The 22,440-nt window shown below is 40.5% G+C and overlaps 1 protein-coding gene across 1 annotated transcript in view; it reads left to right on the top strand.

The window, feature by feature from the left end:
* The window catches only part of CSPG4 (chondroitin sulfate proteoglycan 4), a 125,004-nt gene that overhangs the window by 43,820 nt on the left and 58,744 nt on the right, over window positions 1–22,440 (top strand). Inside the window, exon 2 of the mRNA XM_089671355.1 lies at window positions 11,565–11,716. Within this exon, the coding sequence (XP_089527481.1) occupies window positions 11,565–11,716 (152 nt within the window). The remainder of the gene's footprint in view (window positions 1–11,564; window positions 11,717–22,440) is intronic.

Below are 22,440 nucleotides of genomic sequence, written 5' to 3'. Positions count from 1 at the left end.
AATTATAAAATAGCTTAAAGATAGTTGAAAGGAGCTTCTATTACCTTAAAGCCAGCCATAGATGGATCGAATCTCGGCCGGTTCAGCAGGGATAGGCTGAGATTCGATCCATCTATGGGCAGGCTGATTGTACCCTAGTCAATCCATAGATCGCCTTGGGTACAACCGGCATGTCAGATTTTTATCATGTAATTATTACCAGCGGCAATTAATATGAATGGATGCTGTAAATTAATACATGTTCACTTCACTTTACCTGTGTTAACACATCACCAAATCAAGCCAGTTGCTTCAGTTTGCTCAGCACTATTGTGTTTACCATGTGACAAATATTACTTAGAAATCTCACACAGATTACAGCAGATTACTCCATTATTTATTTTTTTTTAATTTAAATTTTATTTATTTTCCATATATATTGCACATTTCAGCATTATTCTCATACAAATTTACATATCTTTAATAACATTTCTAACTATCTCTATTCCCATTTACCACCCCTCCTCAATCTAATTTCCCCCCACCCGAGGAAGAAAAAAAAAAAAAAAAAAAAAAACCCATATAAACCCACCCACTCTGCATAATTCAATTATCCCTCTTCATACGCGAATATAGGGAATTTAAAACCTTCTATCCTTCTCACATAGTTACTCCATATATTTCACCATGTATTCTTCCCATGTTCTCCACCTCTTATAGAACAACCCCATCCTGTCTTCCTGCATATAACACAATCTCTCCATCTTACAAATTTGATTAGTTCTTTCCACCCAATCCTCTATCTTAGGCACCTCTGGTCTATGCCAAAACTTAGGTATCAGACCCTTCGCCGCATTTAGATAGCACCATATACCCGAATCCTTGTACTTATTTACTGATAACTCTGTACTATGTAGTAGACATACTGCTGGGTCCAGTCCTATCTTTATCCCGGAGATATTCTCAATTACTTGGACAATTATCTCCCAGAAACCTTGAATCTTTGGGCACTCCCACCATATATGATATAATGTGCCTATTTTTCCACATCCCCTCCAGCACTCTAGTGAATTTTCCCCACATATCTTATACTCAATATTCGGTGCAATGTGCCATCTCGTTAAACATTTATAATTTACCTCCACCTCTCTCATACTTATATTCTCGTGTATTAATCTATATATTTTCCTTTGTTTATCCTCATCTATCTCTATTCCTAGATCTATTTCCCATTTACCTATATACCTTGGTTTTGTGTAAGTGTCTAACTCAGTGAGGGTTTTATAAATTTTTGCAGTGCCTCGCCTCCCGTCACCTCGTGTTTCTAACAACCTCTCAAACAGGTTCCAATCCTCTCTCGATCTCAACGGTTTTGGGAGGTTTCTGACAAAGTGTTTTAATTGGTGATATTTCCATTCATCTATTTTAATAAAAAGTTCCCTTTTATCCCCTTTCAAATCCCCAAGTGTTCTCAATTCCTGTCCTTCCATTATATCTCTCAGTTGGATATCTTCTTTTCTAATCCATTTCCCTGTACTTTCCTCCTTACCTGGAGGAAAATAATCCGTATTCCTCAGTGAAATTAATTGCGAGTTAAAATCCCATTTCATAAATTTATGCAATTTATCCCAAACTTTAAAAACATTTAATGTAAAAACACTCGTGGTATCTTTAAGCCCTCTATATTGTGCTGGTGCCCATATAATTCTCTTCAATGTAACTCCACTTAATTCATTCTCAATCTGAACCCACCTTTTCCCCGCAAAATTATGTGTCCAATCATAAATTCTCGCTAGGACTACTGCTTTATAGTACCTCTTAATATTTGGCACTCCCAAGCCTCCTCTCTCTTTATTTCTATTTAACAAGTCATATGATATTCTAGGTTTTTTATTTTTTCATATATATTTTGTTAACATCTTTTTTATTACTTTAAAAAAGACCTCCGGGATTTTGATTGGAATCATCTGAAATTTATAGAGGATTTTTGGTACGATTATCATATTTATCAGGTTTATACGGCCTATCCAGGATGGGTTACCTCCCTCGAATCTCCTTAGTTCCTTCTTAATCTCATTTAAGAGTGGGATATAATTTAATTTATACAGGTTTGTACATGAAGCAGAAAGTTTCACCCCCAAATACTTTATCTCTCTGTTTTTCCATATAAAGGGGAATTCTTTTTGTATTTTTTCTTTTTCACTGTTTGACAGGTTTACATTTAAGATCTCAGTTTTAGTTGGATTGATTTTCAAGTTTGATAGCTCCCCATAATCCTTTAAGCTCTTCATTAGATTTGGGAGTGTTATCCTAGGATTTCCCACATAGAACAATAGGTCATCCGCATAGGCAGCTACTTTATGTTCGACTTCCCCAATCTGCACTCCTTTTATATCTAAATTCTTCCTAATAGTTGCCAATAATGGTTCTAATGCCAATATATACAGCAATGGAGATAGTGGACATCCCTGTCTAGTTCCATTTGACATTCTAATCGGTTCCGACCTCTCACCATTAACCATTACTATCGCAGAGGGCTCTCTATACAGCTTCCCTATCCACTCTCTCATTCTTACTCCTATTCCTAGAGTTTCTAGGGTATCCATCATAAAACTCCAATCCATTCTGTCGAATGCCTTTTCAGCATCGATCGAAAGTACTAATACCGGGGTTTTCCCCTTCCTAGCTTTCTGGATAAGCAACAGCGTTCTTAGGCCATTATCTCTGCCCTCCCTCCCTGGGACAAAACCCACCTGGTCCCCCTGGATCCATTCTGGCATAAGATCTTTTAATCTATTTGCTAGGACCTTTGCATATAGTTTGGTGTCTATGTTCAAGAGTGATATCGGTCTATAGCTAGAGCACTGAGAGGGATCCTTCTCCTCCTTTTGTATCAACACCACCTGGGCCTGTAAAGATTCCCCTCTCATCTCCATCTCTCCTCCCAGGGCATTCATATATTTCTTCAGTTTGGGTATTAACAGGTCACTGTATTTTTTATAGTATCTCACTGTGTAACCATCTGGGCCCGGGCTTTTCCCCGTCGAAGTATTCTTTAATGCTCTTATTATTTCTTCCTGTGTGATTTCCAAATCAAGGGAATTCAGTTGATCATTACTTAACTTCGGTAATCCTGCCTTTTTTAAATATTCCCTTCTTTTCTCTCTTCTCTCATTTCCGTTTATATTTACTGGGTCTTGGGAGGCAATATTATATAGCTTGCTGTAATATTCTTTAAACACCTCGATGATCTCTTTAGTAGAGTAAACCATTTCCCCCTTGGAGTTTTTTATTTTCTCTATATAATTCCTATTTTTTTTTTCCTCAAGGCTCTCATTAAATATTTTCCTGGTTTATCTCCCCATTTATATCTCTCACTTGCAACTTTATTAAAGACTCTTCTCTTCTCCTCCTCCATCAGTAGCTCTAGTTCTTCTTTCTTTTTTATCACCTTCTGTCTTATCTTTTCTGATCTTTTATTTTTATGTAACTGCTCTAACTCAGCTATTTCTTTTAACAACCCAGTAAGTTTTTCTCTTCTTTCCCTTTTCTTTTTTGCCCCGGACGCATTATTCTCGCATAACTACGCATTATTACGCATTAACACAATAATTACGCATTAACTCCATTATTTAGTTCTATTTGTCTGAACATCTCCATCAAATACACAAAAAATAGAAGTAGATCAAATAATATTAGACTTTCAGGTTGAAGACTGCCATTAATGTCTTCCTTTAGCAAGTGCATAGCCAGCCAAAACTTTATTTCTGTTGTTTTAGATAGAAACAAGAAACCTTATAATCTCTGTCAGGTATTTATTACTGCTGGGAAGATGTTCCCCAGGAGCAGGAACAGGAACAATATGGAAATTCCACCTTCGTGATCAGTCTCCCTACTGGGAGATTTCTTTTTAACCTCTTTTTCAGTGACAGTTTTCACATTTTAGATTCCCCTTCACTTTCTGTCTAGCTGACAGCTGTCACTAGAAGAGGGAGTTTCTGTAACCCCCCTCCCCAACAAATTCACAAGCAGCACTGGCCTCTATTGTAAACTTCTGCCACTTTCTCCAAAACTTTAAAGAAAGCATAATAACTAAAGTTCCGACCCAAATATTATAACCCTTGCATACTTGCAGATACAGGTGAAACTCGAAAAATTACCGTATTGTGCAAAAGTTAATTTATTTCAGTAATGCAACTTAAAAGGTGAAACTAATATATGAGATAGACTCATTACATGCAAAGCAAGATAGTTCAAGCTGTGATTTGTCATAATTGTGATGATTATGGCTTACAGCTCATGAAAACCCCAAATCCACAATCTCAGAAAATTAGAATATTGTGAAAAGGTGCAATATTCTAGGCTCAAAGTGTCACCTGCAAAGGGTTCCTGAGCCTTTAAATGGTCTCTCAGTCTGGTTCAGTAGGATTCACAATCATGGGAAAGACTGCTGACCTGACAGTTGTGCAGAAAACCATCATTGACACCCTCCATAAGGAGGGAAAGCCTCAAAAGGCAATTGCAAAAGAAGTTGGGTGTTCCCAAAGTGCTGTATCAAAGCATATTAATAGAAAGTTATGTGGAGAGGAAAAAGTGGAAGAAAAAGGTGCTCAAGCAGCAGGGATGGCCGCAGCCTGGAGAGAATTGTCAGGAAAAGGCCATTCAAAAGTGTTGGGGACTTTCACAAGAAGTGGACTGAGGCTGGAGTCATTGCATCAAGAGCCACCACACACAGACGGACATGGGCTTCAAATGTCGTATTCCTCTTGTCAAGCCATTTCTGAACAACAAACAACGTCAGAAGCGTCTTACCTGGGCTAAAGAAAAACAGACCTGGTCTGTTGCTCAGTGGTCCAAAGTCCTCTTTTCTGCTGAGAGCAACTTTTGCATCTCATTTGGAAACCAAGGACCCAGAGTATGGAGGAAGAATGGAGAGGCACACACTGCAATGTGCTTGAAGTCCAGTGTGAAGTTTCCACAGTCTGTGTTGATTTGGGGAGCCATGTCATCGGCTGGTGTTGGTCCACTGTGCTTCATTAAGTCCAGGGTCAACTCAGCCGTCTACCAGGAGATTTTGGAGCACTTCATGCTTCCTTCTGCAGATGAGCTTTATGGGGATGCTGACTTCATTTTCCAGCAGGACCTGGCACCTGCCCACACTGCCAAAAGCACCAAAACCTGGTTCAATGACCATGGGATTACTGTGCTTGATTGGCTAGCAAACTTGCCTGACCTGAACCCCATAGACAATCTATGGGGCATTGCCAAGAGAAAGATGAGAGACATGAGACCGAACAATGCAGAAGAGATGAAGGCTGCTATTGAAGCACCCTGATCTTCCATAACACCTCAGCAGTGCCACAGGCTGATAGATTCCATGCCACGCCGCATTGAGGCAGTAATTGTTGCAAAAGGGGCCAAAACCAAGTACTGAGTACATATGCATGCTTATACTTTTCAGAGGTCCGATATTGTTCTATGTACAATCCTTGTTTTATTGATTGCATGTAATATTCTAATTTTCTGAGATTGTGGATTTGGGGTTTTCATGAGCTGTAAGCCATAATCATCACAATTATGACAAATCACGGCTTGAACTATCTTGCTTTGCATGTAATGAGTCTATCTCATATATAAGTTTCACCTTTTAAGTTGCATTACTGAAATAAATGAACTTTTGCACGATATTCTAATTTTTCGACTTTCACCTGTACATTTTCTGGTTTGATGCATTTAATAATATTGGCTAAATGTTACTATTTATTTTTATATTTTTGTTTGTAGGTGCAGAATGACACGTATTTCTGTAAAACACCCACTATTTTCCTAAATATTAAATGTCAAAAATGTTTTTGTTACTGTAGGTTAAAAAAAGTACTGACTTCGGCCAAGTGATGCACTCTAGTGAACAAAAGCTCTCAGTGGGGTTCAAGAAAAAAATGGATTTTTAGATTTCCTTGAGTGTTGATTTGATGTTTCAAAACAACGCAAAACAAATTACCGTTTGAGCAAATAAACTCATATGTAAAAGATGTACTAGACTGTAAAAAGTAACAAATGAAAAATACTTGCCACAGACGTGTTCAATTGTTGGTATTGCTGCAAGTTTTTTCATCTTTTTTTTGCAAAAAAGGGTTAAATTTATGCAGACTGAGTAGCAATTTCAAGTAATGCACCAGCGAAACTAATGCAAAGTGATAAAGTTAATTTAAAAAATCCTTATGGCAACATCTTACTGACAGCAAAGAATGATAGCCTGAAAGAGGACATCTCCTTTAATTAGATAATTTGCAACATGAAAGAATGTCAGCTGAACGTCTGAATTAAATTTTTGAGATCAAATTCAAGGAAAGGTATTATACCAAAGTGGCTTAACAGAATGTTCAGTCTCTTTTACAGAATACAGCATCCTTTATAAATAGAATAGTCATTCCACTTAGCATTTGTAATCACTTTCTGCCTTTGAAAGAGAATAGAATAATGTTGTTCAATAAAAATGGAAACACAGCACCGTCATATCTACCCCCCATTGTTTATTAAATGTATTTCATTAATGCAACATATATTCCACAGGAAAAATTCGATTAAACAAATAATTACATTTAAGATGCATAAACATATGTATTAAAATGGGTGATTGCCAACAAATATGTACTTTACTGGCTTTAATAATACTCTCACATTAGTCATGTAGGTTTACCAAAGGGCTTGGGTCTATTTTGAAAACTATAAAAAAAAAAAACTATAAAAAAAAGGATGCTTGCACTAACTAACCAGAATTAGCATCCCTATTCTAATGTGCTGGAAAAAATAACCCTAATAAGGACAAATGAAGAAAAAAACACATTTACTAGTGAGTGAGGATGGTTTAGAACCTCAGTCAGCATTTTATTCCTGTCTGGGTCCCCATAAGGGAGATTTGCCCTTACTTCCAGACTTGGTGAGAGGAGTTGGAACAAGAAACAAGGTTAACAACCCCCTAAACAAGTACAAAAGAACTGATAAAAACACATTTTTTAGGCTTTCAGCCTTTGTCAGAATTGTATTGCTGTTGGTGTACTGGATATGAAGAATTCCTCCAACTGTACGGGGTCAGACAGAACAGGTAGAGAAGAAAATTTGCCCTTACTTCCAGTCTTGGTGAGAGGAGTTGGAACAGGAAACAAGGGTAACAACCCCCTTAACAAGTACAAAGGAATAGAAAAAAAACAAATTTTTTAGGCTTACAGCTTTTGTCAGAATTTTATTGTTGTCCATGTACTTGATATGGAGATTTCCTCCAACTGTAAGGGGTCAGACAGAACAGGTAGAGAAAAAAAATTGCCCTTGCTTCCAGTATTAGTAAGAGGAGTTGGAACAGGAAACAAGGGTAACAAAACCCTCAACAAGTACAAAGGAATAGAAAAAAAACAAATTTTTTTAGGCTTACAGCTTTTGTCAGAATTTTATTGTTGTCCATATACTTGATATAGAGATTTCCTCCAACTGTAAGGGGTCAGACAGAACAGGTAGAGAAGAAAATTTGCCCTTGCTTCCAGTCTTAGTAAGAGGAGTTGGAACAGGAAACAAGGTAACAACCCCCTAAATAAGTACAAATTAATTGATAAAAACAAATTTTTTTAGGCCCACAGCCCTTGTCAGAATTTTATTGTTGTCCGTGTACTTGATATGAAGATTTCCTCCAACTGTAAGGGGTCAGACAGAACAGGTACAGAAGAAAGTTTTCCCTTACTTCCAGTTTTGGTGAGAGGATTTGGAACAGGAAACAAGGTAACAATCCCCTAAACAATACAAAGGAATTGATAAAACACATTTTTGGCTTACAGCCTTTGTCCGAATTTTATTGTTGTCCGTGTACTTGATATGGAGATTTCCTCCAACTATAAGGGGTCAGACAGAACAGGTAGGGAAGAAAATTTGCCCTTGCTTCCAGTCTTAGTAAGTGGAGTTGGAACAGGAAACAAGGGTAACAACCCGATAAACAAGTACAAATTAATTTATAAAAACACATTTTCTTAGGCCCAAAGCCCTTATCAGAATTGTAATGTTGTCCATGTACTTGATATGGAGATTTCATCCAACTGTAAGGGGTCAGACAGGACAGGTAGAGAAGAAAATTTGCCCTTACTCCCAGTTTTGGTGAGAGGATTTGGAACTGTAAACAAGAGTAATAACCCCTTAAACAAGTACAAAGGAAGACTTGTGATTCCCTCCAACTGTAAGCAGTCAGATAGAACAGGTAGAAAAGAAAATTTTCTCTGTGGGTAAACAGATAACATTTAAAACCTGAACAATAAAACCTCAGTCAGAATAGAAAGCAATTAAACATGACAAAGTTGTAATCCCTCTCCACTGTATCCTAATTTAAAAAAAAAAAAGTTTGGACTGGGGTTTGACTTTAACGACTCCTCTTATAGGAACACAAACATGTCCAATGAAATTATTGTTGTCCAATGAAATTGTTTCAAAATGGGTAGATATGAAAGATGTACAGTACAAGTGAATCTTAGATAGCTGTGAGCTACATTGATAAAAATGAGAATATATATTTGACCTTTACCAAGAACAGTTGATTTACGTGTGATGACCAACTGACAGTTCAAGGCTGCATGCAACCCTCATGGTCTTCCCCTTCAGCCCTGCTGTCTAATTCTTGCAGCCTGTGAGCAAGACTTGGTTTACAGAATTTATTTAGTGGTAACATTTCTATTCTTGTCAGTGTTTGCAAAGCTAACAAGAAAAATGGCAGCTGCCTACAATACACTGCTAAATTTAAATGCTTCTACCACCCTATAATTGTATAGTATTATTAAACCTTAGTATAGTGCAACAATTCTACAAGATATTTAAATACATTACAATAATTTCTATTCATATCACTAAGCAAAACGGTTCCATTTTTAGGAGAAACTAAAGTTATAAAACGCAGTCTATTGGAATATGCCTGTCTTTGATTTAAAATAAAACTCCAGCTAAAATTATATTTTTGTAGAAAGAGTGGGGAAAGGTTAAAAGCTCCTCACTTCCTATTATATAGATACAACCTGCAGTAAGCAGAAAACGCTTCAAACTGGTGTCCTCATTGTATGGTAGTGCCTCTTTTTTGTGGTGACAACTGTATAAGTTTGAATTTCGCAAACAGTGGCCACCAGGACAAATAAAGAGGGAAGGCTAATGTGTATTGAAGTCCCAATTAGGCAAGAAGTGATTCCCAGCTCTCCATTAATTAATTCAAGAACAGGCAGATATCTCCTAACTCATCATTTTCAGAAAAAGATCTGACCATCTAAGGGTAATCTTAGTGTGAGACTGCTGCAAAAACCTACACTCATGTTTTAATGATCCACCATTGCAGTTCCCACAAGCAATTTTGGTCATTTATTAAAGAGAAAGTGAAATAAATGATCATCCTGAGGCCAAAAAATTGACATTTTGCATAGAAAATGGTTTATTGATTCTGAAAATCAATTAGAATGAGTAATTGCAGTGGAAATCAGCCTTGTGATATTTAGATGATAGAAGGAAAGGTAAATACACTGTATAAGATTAAAGTGAGGATAAAACAAAAAGAATATAAAATATTTTCAATTTAACATGCTTTAGTATATGAGATGGTAATATGAAAATAGTTTATATAACCCTCATATTCTGCAATAACCAACAGGGAACGATACAAATGTATAGAAATCCTAAGGCAGGAAGGACCAGCCATATATAACTCAGTATATATTAGAAGTTTAAATGTACCATTACCTGAGAATGGACTTTCCATGAGGCACATATAAATCTAAGCGCATAGTTAAAGAGCCTAGGGGAGGCTGGGGGAGCAGGTATCACTAATGGAATCTGTAGAATAGGTAAAGGAAAGAAACACTCATAGGTCAAAGGAAAGCAATAAGAGTTTGATGATATGTCAACAATTAGCATGGGAAGGTCATTGAACTATTGATGGAGCACTGCACACAACTGAAGAGAGTGCAATGTGGTGAAGGTGACAGACCTTCACAAAGATGTGTTTTTCAGGGAGTAATTGGCTGATAGCTGGGAAAACGTTCTATATTATGCAGTGTGTCCTCCAAAGGTGCTAAATACAAAAGTGGGAGGTGGTAGACAGGGAAGATGTCAGGAGCAAGACACGCTTTACAGATCTAAGCACATGCATTAGAATATATACAAGGGCAAGGGTAGGACAGCTAGTCAATGCTACAAAGGACTATAAGAAATAATTTAGTCCTTGGGGGAGAGTAAGATTGTAGATATATTAGTGAAGTGGTTGGAAAAGAACCACCAAGTCTGAACATGGCCAGACCATTGACTAATATTTTATTCATATCAGCAGTAAGGTAAGGGCTGATGTAAAAGATTATTTTCTGATTTAGCAGACCAAATTTTGCTGAGCTATAGTACTTGGGGATGGGAGGGGGAGTTAATGAAAGCAGAATTAAACAAGACCCCTAGAGGGCAAAGTTGTTGTGAAGGCGTGATAACAGCACAGTAAACTGTATGAAAATGTATCTAAATGTTTGATTATTATCTTCTACAATTAATTAGAAAACAATATAAAGGCATGACAGCAGTTAAGATGTGGATCTTATTCTCATTTAAAGAGGAACTTCACCCTTCCTAGCTATACCAAATTCCAACACTATAACAACTGTCTCTATATTACAATTAAAAATAAATAACATATTTACTAGTCCGTAGAGTCTGCCGTTGTCTTCCTTTCAGCCAAATATCCCTTAGGGCCACTCTGCTTCTGCCCTGCCATCCTGAGGTCCCATATGTCAGCTAAAGACCTGTGACATGTCTGCCCATGCATAGATGTGCAGCTAGTCTCTACCAGGTATATGGGACCTGGCAGAGACACATGGCATATCTGCACATGTGCAAGATCTCATGCTAAAACCTTTAAAGAGTGAATCCTGGGATGTATGATGTAGACATTCCAAGAGGCAGCAGGTGCCCAGCCTATGTCATCCACACCTAGGCAAAGAACAGTGCTATTGTATTATTAAAGAAATAAAAATGTATTTGGTAAATGTGTGAGAATTAAAGGTGGTCTATGATCACAGCATACACTTTTATTTTATAATATCAGCATTGTAATAATAATACAAACAATAGTTATTTTTGATGCTCCCATATAAGCTTACATGAAAAATCTCCTTTCATGTTGGGAGTTCTGCCTGTCTCCTGGCCATCTCTTTCCACAACTTGCTGCTTCTCCTCTGCTGTTTATTTTTCATTTCTAAGAACTACATATCCCATGATACCTTGATGCCTGCAAGCTGTGATTCCTGTACTGGCTCCGTCTCCTGAAATTCCTCTCAGCACCTCTGTAGGTCAGAAGGCAGGCTCTGTGAATGTGTAACCCAGCAGTGCCTACTCACAGGGCATAGTGAACACTTGTCACAAAATTAAAGGAAATAAATGTGTGGGGGATCTTGAAATACAATGTGGAAATGAATATATGGTTTTCCATTTTGACCATAGATGCAATTTAAAGACAGTATAATATCCTGTGTTTTTTGAGGTGGTGAGCACTTACAACCCCTAATATGCTGCACTTTCCATTTCCTCTACAGGACAGAAGAGCACAAGGGACCCTGACATCGGGAGAACAGTGGATGCCAGCCTTCATGTGACTTTCCTCTCCTCTCAGAATTCTGGTCTCCTCTTCCTTGCAACTGGAACAAGCCAATATCTCCTACTAGAACTGTCCAATGGGACCCTGAGGGTAAGGCTAAAACCTCCTGGAATTGATATATGAGAGAGTGAATGACCCTGAAAGAAACCATAGTAATAGAATATAACTATAGAAACACCATAAGTAAGCAAGTATATTAACCTCCCTGGCGGTATTCCCGAGTGGAGCCCGGGGTAAAGTTTCGGCACCACAAGCGGTAACCCCGAGCTACACTCGGGAATACCTTGCAGCATTGCTCCGGAATCTTCTCTTCACTTACCTTGTCCTGCGCTCCCGCGATGTCCCCCCTGCAGCGTCCCCGGCAATGTCCTCCAGCCGATGCCGGCATCCGTCTTCTGGGTTCCGTTCCCTGCGACGTCAGAACATACAGGGGACGGAACGGCGGGAAATTGAAAAATGTGAAAAGGTGACATTCACTAAATACACTAAAATCACATAGTAAAACATTACTGTATCAAACCATTTCACATACATTTTGTCCCTAGCGCTTTTCCTGTGCCCTGCCTGCATTTTTACTGTTCTTTCTGCCTGGAAACTGAGAAATGTCCATGGTGTCCAAAAAGCATTCCTTTAGGTCAAAATCGGTTTTAGACCAGCTAGAGAACAGCGATAGTAAATTAGAACCACTTGCAGAATTGAGTGATAATGATTTTTTGGGACATTCGTCATCAGACACTGAAAACGATTTTGTGACTTTGCTCAGTGATGTGCGAACTTGGCGCTATATTTCAAATTTCAGTGTTTTTGGTTTTATTATATATTTCAAATTTTAGCATACCCGGGATGTTTAATAGACTCTTGTTCGGACAGATTTCAGTGAGTTATTCCTAAAAATTACAGGCCTACAATAAAAAAACAACATATTTCCATGCAAAAAATGTACCGCTTGAGCACAGAAATACTGACATAATCAGACTGCTAGGGAGGCTACAAATGATTGAAATTTTCAACACAATGGGGTGATTTACTAAAACTGGAAGATGCAAAATCTGGTGAAGCTGTGCATGGTAGCCAACCAGCTTCTAACTTTAGCTTGTTCAAACAAGCTTTGACAATAAAACCTGGAAGCTGATTGGTTTCTATGCAGATTTTGCACTCTCCAGTTTTGGTAAATCAACCCCAATATATACTTATTTTGTTCAAGAAGTGTAGTATACTTTTGTCCAGTATAACCAGGTTTACAGCTAGGAATTTAAGTGTACTACAGCAATACACACAGATAATGCAGCATTTCTTAGCCTTCCCTTCACATACCTCTGATAATGTGTGTTTTTCCAACTTCAAGGTACTTTGTTTGCTCTGTGATAAATGATCAACATTGGTTCTCTCACTGCAATTCTGTGAAGGGTGTTGGAAATCAAACTAAGCAAACAATGACATGGTATAAGTTCATGTAATATAAGGAATCAGTAATATAAGGAAATAATTAATTTTTAACAATGCACTCACAGTGGTATTGTATTCATTACTTATAGGAGACACATGATGCTGGCTGTTAAACACACACAATTTTGTAATTAAAAGACAGTTTGAATTCTTTGAATTTATGTAATTTGCACACAGATTTGCAAACATGCCAACTAAAATGTCACATAAAACATGTGCACAGAGGCCCTTCCCAAAAACAGACTGCAAACAGGCGGGGGTTCTGTTTGTTCTCCTCATAGAAGAACAATATTTGCTTAAAGTGACACTAAACAATATCCTTATTCTCCAAAAATAATCCATACATATCCACTATGTAACGAAGAAGTACAGCCAAAGCTCGTTTGGCTGTACTTCCCTTATGGATCACAGGAGTGCAGTTTGTTCTGCACTCCTGTGACCCGTTTTCAGCCAACAGCGGGCTAAAGTCCACTGTCTGCTGACATCACTCAACCAGTCCAGGTTGGGGAAAGATCCTGACTTTAAATTCGGGATCCACCCAGATGTCTGGACCAGCACCTGGCTTAACCTCTTAGAGAGCTGCTGAGAGCCTGAGCCAGGCGCTCCCACACCTTCCACAGCCCAGCACTCCAGTGACCGCTGGGGGGGGCAGAGTAGACAGCAGTGGATGACAGTCACCACTTTCTGCTCAGAGCGGTGGGGAAAACTGAGCAATTAGTGGTGTCTGATCACTTATTTCTCACCTTCAGAGCTGGTGGAGGACAGATGTAGCACTGGATCCACGCTGCATCCACCTAGGTAAGTATGATTAAAAAAAACAACAACATACTTCTCTTTTAATGACCCCGTAGTCTATTTTACATTAAACCGATTCTTACTGTGTTTCTAAACCTCTCCTTTTCCCATTCACTTCAATTTGTTTGGAACAAACAGTGCATGTTAGTCACTGTCATGGACACTGCTCTATGCACACTACAATTCCCATAGTCTATTGCCCATAGTTCATCTTAGTAGCAAGCAGTGGCGGACTGACCATTCAGGCATTGCCCGAGGGCCCAGGGTCAGAAGGGGGCCCGGTGCTCCCTGGGCACAATTCACTGAGCAGTATCATACCACATCCGAGTATGTGGTAGGATACCGCATAGCATTTTTTAAAAAAAAGTTTGAATTCACCGCCTGAGTTATTTTATCAAGTCATGTGGTATTTTAATAGTGAAAACCATGCATTAATGTTTCAGCTGTCAGTGGGGTTCCCCACTGACAGCTGAATGTAAAAAAAAGACTTGCCGGCAATTAAAAAAATAATAGTGTGGGGATTTTGAGGGGAACCCCTGCGCCACAATTATAAAACAAAATGGCGTGGGGGTCCCCCCCCAAAATCCAAACCAGACCCTTATCCGAGCGTGCATTCTGGCAGGTCAGGAAAGGGGAGGGGGATGAGCAAGCGCCCCCTTCCCTCCTGAACCATACCAGGCCACATACCCTCAACATGGAATGAAGAGTATTTTGGCATGGATGTTCCCCTCAAAACCCATACCAGACCCGAACGGCTTAGTATGAATGGAGGGGGGACCCCACGATGTTGTTTTATTATTTTTTAAATTATTTTTACAGCCCTTTCCATGCAGCTGAGCTGCAATATGTAGGTGGGGTGTTGTGTGGGTGTGGCTTTGGCTTGAGTGTAGACGGAGACACAGGGGCCCCATTATCTCTTATCACTCCGCCCCTATTAGCGAGGAAGAGAGGGTGGCTATGCTCCTACCTACCATGGAGAAAAACATTGCCACCCTCTAAAAGGAAGTTAGATCTCCAAAAAAAGAGGAATTTGGAGATTTGGAGGAGGCTGAGAGCAATAGAAGGGACCTTTTTAAAGTTAAAATACATACTTCAATAGTATTTTTAAACCAAAGTTTAGTGTCACTTTAAATTTTAGATTTTTATTTTATTTTTGCCAAGCTGTCCATCTTTGTACCATTGTAATTCCAGAACAAGCACCGATTCTAATGGAATCAGTGGCAGTGAATTTATATCACACAGCGATCTTCTCCTACGCAGGCTCTTCATTAATGAGCTGCAGAGTCCAGCGATTGTTCTGCATAAAACAGTGCTCTGCCTCCAATAGTGATTTCTGGGGAAGAGGCTGGCATAAAGATAAACTGTGTATATATATATATATATATATATATATATATATAAATAATTTTAGGATCGGCAGTAAAATATATAATCCCTTTTAAATCAGGATATCATACACCATTTAGCCAAAGCACACTAGTAAGAAAGTTGGATATCCCTGTTTTATTCTGATGAGGTTAATTGTCACTAAAAAACTATTAGGGGTCTTCAAAAGGTTTCCGCACTTTTATACGTATATATAATAGAGTTTTAAGAAGTGTGGACATTTTTTGAAAGAACCCTCATATTAGAAATCCTGCAAAATATCACATGCCAGTGATGGTACCATCATCCATACAGAGAGGGACCAGGTAATTATTTATTCTGCTCTGCATAGTCATTGTGCTGCTGGTGAGTTGTTGCCAGGGACAGGATTGCTAGTGTGACATGGTGCTATAAGTCTATCTAAGTTTCTCAACATGAATCTACCGAGGACACTTCTCTTGCTTATAGAAACCAATGCAAGATTTTGCAGTACACGTTGGAAAACTAAAAACATGACCTATCATTGTGGCAGAGAGTAGAGTGGAGAGAATACAGGGAAAGGAGATGATGGCGCACATGTAATCCCCAAAGTGATGTATTCAAGAGCTAAAGTTTGATAGGAAATCTGTCCAATTAGTTATTGAATGTATGTGTGACAATGCTATAATAAACCCCTTAAGTACTTACTGGATACCATCAACTACTGATGGCCCAAAGGTGTTTCTCCAGTCTACAAATACAGGCAAGCTACACAGGTGAAGGAAAGGACAATCACTTTCTGCTTAGCTTATCAAAGCCCCCAACACAGTATTGTGGGTGGTATAAACAGAAAAGATGGCGTAGAAACTGATGTTATATTCATATGGGAAGTTTCAGTGGTGGTTGATTTATGCAGGATGGGTGATCCTCTATTGGATAAGAAGAGAGACAACTCCACATTGCCTCCCAGATTTGTATGTCTCCTGCAGAGGAGATACAAGAGTATACATCCAAGAGTTGCTGGGATTTCAATACATATTGATATGAAGTAGTAAACAGAAAGACAACAATCATTCAAAAAGCTCATTGGCTTAACTTAGGCAGATCATGTGTAACCAGGGCTACCCTTCAATGGGCACCCAAGAATGCCATTAAGAGCAGTGGCGTCACTAGGGTTGGTATCACCTGGTGCGGTAAAACATGGTGTCACCCACCAATATTTTTTTCCCATAAAACACTGCATATAATTGCAATAGTTGTGCCTTTATCCTCCCAGTGTAAATCCCCCCCAGTGTAAATCCTCCGGAGTGTATTCCCTCCCCCCATGTTAATCCCCCAGTGAACTCCCCCCAGTTTAATCTTCTTAGTATAATACCCCGATGTAAATCCCCCTAGTGTAAACCCCCCCCAACGTAATCCCCCCAAGTGTAATTCCCCCTAGTGAAACCCCCCCTAGTATAAAGCACCCTAGTATAAATCCCCCACAGTGTATCCCCTTACCATGTAAACCCCACAGTGTAATTTTCCCCAGTGTAAACCCCCCTATTGTAAATCCCCCCTTCTATAATCCCCCCATGTAATGCTCCCCAGTGTAATTCCCCCTGTTTAATACTCCCTAGTGTAATCCTCCAGTGTAATCCCCCCATTTAAATTCCCCCAGTGTAATCCCTCAGTGTAATCCCCCCTAATGTAATCCTCCCAGTGCAATTCCCCAAGTGTAATATGCAATCCCTCCAATGTAAAGCCACCAAATGCAATCTCCCAGTGCAAATCTTCTACCCAATGTAGCCCGGCTCACCTTCTCAGTTTACATTTCCCCCATTACAGACTTCAGATTAGCTTTGCTCTCCAGACAAATGTCCTTCTGCCTAGTCCCCTCCTCATTCTCTTGAGGATGTAATGTCAGAGTGGAGGAGGTTAGGTTAGGTATGCAGCACTGAGCAGCCAATATGTGTTCAGCTTGAGGCGGTCTGCCACACAGAATATTGGAGTGAGTAGTTCATTATGGCACGGTCCTGTCCCCGGAGGATATGCGTGGCAGGCCTGCACATCTGTATTGGCTGTCCCTCTCTCACGGCGGCCATGGGTGTCACCCCTCTCGCTGGTGTCACCCAGATGCGGTACATACCCCCCGCACCCCCATAGCGACGCCACTGACTAAGATTAATGTATATCTAAAGTCAAAACATTTTTTTGTTTTGGATACAGTAAGGAAGGGTTTTAGCCCATGTAAGGTTTATTTTTGCCATCTGTGTCCGACAGGAGATTTCACTTCCTGTCTCATAGACAAAACAGGAAGTGAGAAGAAATCCAAAGTGAGGGAATCCCTAGTTGTCACCAGGGTCACCAGAACTAATGTGCCCACTTAACCATTTCCCCTCTTACTGCTCTGGTGAATCTGAGAGTTCTTATCCCTCTGCATTCTATCACAACCACAAAAAAAAGTTTTGCCTTTAGTTACAGTTTAAACCAAAAGAAGGAGCGCCAAGCCAGATTCATAAAGGAGTCCATAACAGCTTTAAATATTAAAAAGACAGACAACACATTGGAGGGGGGCAAAACAAGTTCTCTCTTCATCAAGGCTCTGAAATATTTGAATAGACCCAAGGAAGCAGATACCAGCAAAATCTTACATTTACTGGTAGCAAAGGAATCATGTGGGACAGACTTAGACCAGTGAAACAGCTTTTCACTACTTTATGAATTTGGTCCAATACTCCTTCTTTTGGTTTATGCTTCTAGAGAGGAGGGAGTGATATCCTCCATAATGTAGGATAGGATTTACCATATAGAAGTATGAAAGAAGTATGGGGACTGCCAATGCTGGCCTCCTTTCAACAATACTAGTTTTGCTGAATGCATCTGACTTAAATATTTTCAGTGGAAGCCTCCATAATCTCTCATTACAGAGTCCCTTAAGGTTGGGTAAGGTCTTCTAAAGTGAAAGGGATACTCAGAATTCTTGGCTTAAATCATCATTTGGAGAGGACTAAAAATGCTATACAAATCTCTGTGCCTTTATTAGTGTAGTGCTACCCTCCTGAGGGCCGCTGTGTTATGGGTACCCCTAAGCTTCTCTCTGCACAGCCAGGCAACAGGTATTTCTCACGCAGACTTGCATCCAAAAGACAGTGACCAGTCCATGGGCTTGATATTGTTGTTTTAGCAGAGGAAATCAACTTGGATAGGGAAATAGGGATTATGGGATGCTCAGTTGGCTTGGATCAATGGAAGGGGGACACATGTACAAAGGCAGATCCTGGACTGTTCTTTTCTTGAAAGCTGTCAGTCGTTGTGGATCAGTAGCAAAAGCCCTTTATGAGCGAGGAACTAGCAGCCCCTCAAAAATCAGCTTAACTTCTTGTAACTACATACAGGGATGTCTTCTGTCCCTCTGTAGAGCTGCTCCCAGCTCCAAAGCCTGCAAACACCACTATCCCTCCAGGCTTCTTGGAAGATCTCCCAGGGCAAGGATAAGGACTGAGCCCTTAGAAAGCTTGCTATGTGTGGCCGTCTTTCCCCTTGTAGATCCCAGAGAGTGCTGCTGTACTCACTCTGTCCTCCTTGCTCCCTGCAGCTCCAGGTCCCAATCCCATTCACATCTTACTGCTGAATGTATCCTCCTGAGCTGGCCCGAGCCCAGGCTGGAGGACCTAGGAGACCCCTCCTAGGCACCGACAGTCTCCTCAGCACTCCATCTTCTACCCGTCTCCTCTGTCAGCCTGACTTTCCCATATTTATGGGCCAGTCCACCATTCTACCAGAGCCTCCAAACCTAGGATTGGCCTGACTCCCATGAACATGCAGATTAGGTCTCCTTTTCTTCCTGCTTACCAACTTCTGGATGGTTCTATGGTCCTCCAGAGTCAGGAGGAGGCGAGGCAGCCACAACCTGCTGAGTCATCCAGCTGACCTGCAATAACCTGACCTCAATCACAGACTCACACAATTACCATGAGTCATACCAAATGATTGTACCTACAATTCACTACAGTATTCTAGCAGCACACTAGAGGGTGCTATACTAGCATATAGGAGCAGTACTAAAACAATCATCATGCCAACACTTACTGCCTCTCAATGTGTGTACCTTTAGCACACACAAAACACAAATCAAGGATTGGGAAAAAATAGATCACCTATCAACAGTATGCTAAGCATACACAAAATCAGTTGCAAGGCATGCTGCATAATTGATTGGCTGTCAAAAAAATTTGGGGCACAACTGGTTGAAGAGGAACCACATCCAATTATATACGTAAAGACAAAAAAAGAAAAAAAGGATTTTTTAGGGCCACATTAAACTCTCTCGATAGTGGGTTCTACACTTATTACAATTAAAAAACAAATTTTATTCACAACATGATTCATAAAAAATTATACAATGATAAAAACAGTCTGTCCAATGCTAAAACTGGATAATAAAATGAAAGTCCCTGAAGTAGCACTTATCCTGCTAGGCCACAATACTTATAAATTATTTCAGACATATACAAATTATAACACAGTAGATACGTTGGGCCAGAAAGCAGGAGGATAACCACAGGTCTTAATGCGTTTCACCAGTTTTTGGCTTCATCAGGAACCAAGTGCATAGTCATAACTTTATTTATAGAATTGTATCCGAACAGGGAATAACCCAGATAGCCCTGGATAGGAAGAGACACAGTGGAGTCTGAGTGGCTATGTGAGGCCTACTGTAGGCAGCCAAAAGTCTATAGCTTGATGGATGTAAACATCTAAATCCTCTAAAGATATAGATCCTCTTTCTCTGTAATATCAGTACTGGGCCATAAAACTGCTTGACATCAAAGATTTTAGTCCTTGGCCAGTCCCCCAGTATGGTGCCCAAACCTTGTCCCAAGACTGCTCCAAACGTTCCATCAACTTTTAGCAACTACTGCAAGCCAATAGACCTGAATGGATGCCAACTCCAGTTGGTTCTCTGTTAATATTTCATGTATATTTTAAGTTGCAATGTAGATTTGTTGCTTGCACTGATGCACGTTTCACTAGTTGGTTGCTTTCTGCCCATGGCCCATTCAAAGCAGAAAAACAAGCGGCTATCATGAATGTTAGTTTTTTGGGGGGGTTTTTGGTAAGTTTCCCTGCCTATCAAAAGCTCCTTATCCATATTCAGAATTGCATACTAGCCACCTCCACATAACACAATTCGTGAACCACGCTAAGAAGGAGAGCTCTGACAAAAGGGACTGTAATGCAAATAACAGATACAAAAAAGAACAAAAAAAGATAAAAATGTAAAGAGACGGACACAGATATGCACATTTCCAGATGAAAAATACACATCATATATTAATGTGATTTCTTAGCTGAAAAACAGATGTACACCTTAAAATAAAACTCTTTAAACGCTTATATAATCAGAGGTTTGCATGGATGCTGGGACAAATACTTGCAAATATAAACTACTGTTATAAATCAGTTTGTTCTTATAATCCTAATTAAGACCAGATGTCTGCTTAGGGACCTAGAAATTATCCTTAGCTGCCCCCATCTGTCCATGCATACTCACATACACACAATACACACCTCCTCACATCCACTCAGAAAGCAAACAGCGCAGACGCAGGCCGAGCTGTTCTAAATTCTGTACACAATGCTTAACTCCTATACACTGCATTCTGTCAATCCTAGTGTTATACAAAGAAGAGGTACATACAATATATGAAAATATATATTTATACCCATCTCTTAGTTGGGTAAAAGAGAATTATAAGATGACTATTGCAACATGACATCATCGCCCATATTATTATTATTACTATACAGTATTTATAAAGCGCCAATAGTTCGCTCAGCGCTGTACATTACAGAGGGGGACAGAACATGTGACAGAACAATACCAATACAATGCAAAACATGAGGGGATTGAGGGCCCTGCTCTTTCGATCTTACAATCTAGGAGGGAGGGGATAGTGGTACAGGAGGAGATAGCTGTGGGGGATGGAGTGGTAGGAAGAGTGGAGGTCGGCAAGTTAGCAGGGGGTGGGGTAGGCTTCCCTGAAGAGATGGGTTTTCAGGGTGCGCCTAAAGGAGAGGAGAGTAGGTGATAATCTGATGGGTTGGGGCAGGGAGTTCCAGAGGATGGGTGACACCCTGGAGAAGTCCTGGAGGCGGGCATGGGAGGAGGAGACCAGGGAACTAGAGAGAAGGAGGTCTTGTGAGGAGCGGAGTGTGCGTGCTGGGCGGTACTTGGATATTAGGTCAGTGATGTAGTTCGGGGCAGTATGGTGGACAGCTTTGTACGTCAGCGTTATGATTTTGAATTTGATCCGTTGCGCAATCGGAAGCCAGTGGAGGGATTGGCAGAGGGGGGTGGCGGAGACAGAGCGGTTGGAAAGGTGAATGAGTCTGGCAGCCGTATTCAGGATCGACTGAAGCGGGGATAGCCAGTGGCGAGGCAGGCCAGTGAGGAGGGAGTTGCAGTAGTCGAGTCATGATATGATGAGGGAGTGGATGAGCTGTTTAGTGGTTTCTTGGGTTAGGAACGTGCGTATTTTGGCGATGTTGCGGAGGTGGAGTCTGCACGAGTTTGTTAAAGATTGGACTTGGGGCTGAAAGGATAGGTTGAAGTCAAGAATGACACCAAGTACTCTGGCCTGCGGGGCGGGTTTGATGGTGGCGTTGTTCGATGTGATAGAGAAGTCAATGGGGGGTGGTGTCCGGGCTGGGGGGAAGACAAGAAACTCTGTTTTGGAGAGGTTCAGTTTAAGGAAGTGGAGCGACATCCAGTCTGATATGTCGCTCAGCAGGTGTGTGATTCGGGCGGAGACCGAGGGGGTGAGGTGGGGGGTTGAGAGATAGTTTTGTGTGTCGTCGGCATAGAGGTGGTAGTTGAAGCCGTGAGAGTGTATGAGTTAGCCAAGGGAGGAGGTGTAGATGGAGAAGAGAAGGGGCCCGAGGACAGAGCCTTGAGGGACCCCAACAGAGAGGGGGAGTGAGGGGGAGGTGGTAGCATTATAGGTAACGCTGAAGGAGCGTTGTGACAGGTAGGATGAGAGCCAGGAGAGAGCAGAATCTCTGAGGCCGAGGGAGTGTAGTTTTTTTGAGGAGGAGGGGGTGGTCGACTGTGTCGAAGGCCACAGAGAGGTCAAGGAGTAGGAGCACTGAATAGTGGCCATTAGTTTTGGCGGTTAGCAGGTCGTTAGAGAGTTTGAGTAAGGCAGTTTCGGTGGAGTGTAGGGGACGGAAGCCGGACTGTAGGG

Source organism: Staurois parvus, unplaced genomic scaffold (assembly GCF_062004578.1).
Source record: "Staurois parvus isolate SC_StPar_1 unplaced genomic scaffold, SC_StPar_1.0 ptg000105l, whole genome shotgun sequence".
In the NCBI taxonomy this organism is placed as follows: Eukaryota; Metazoa; Chordata; class Amphibia; order Anura; family Ranidae; genus Staurois; species Staurois parvus.
Note: the sequence above shows the minus strand (reverse complement) of the source record. Positions and strands in the feature narration are given on the sequence as shown.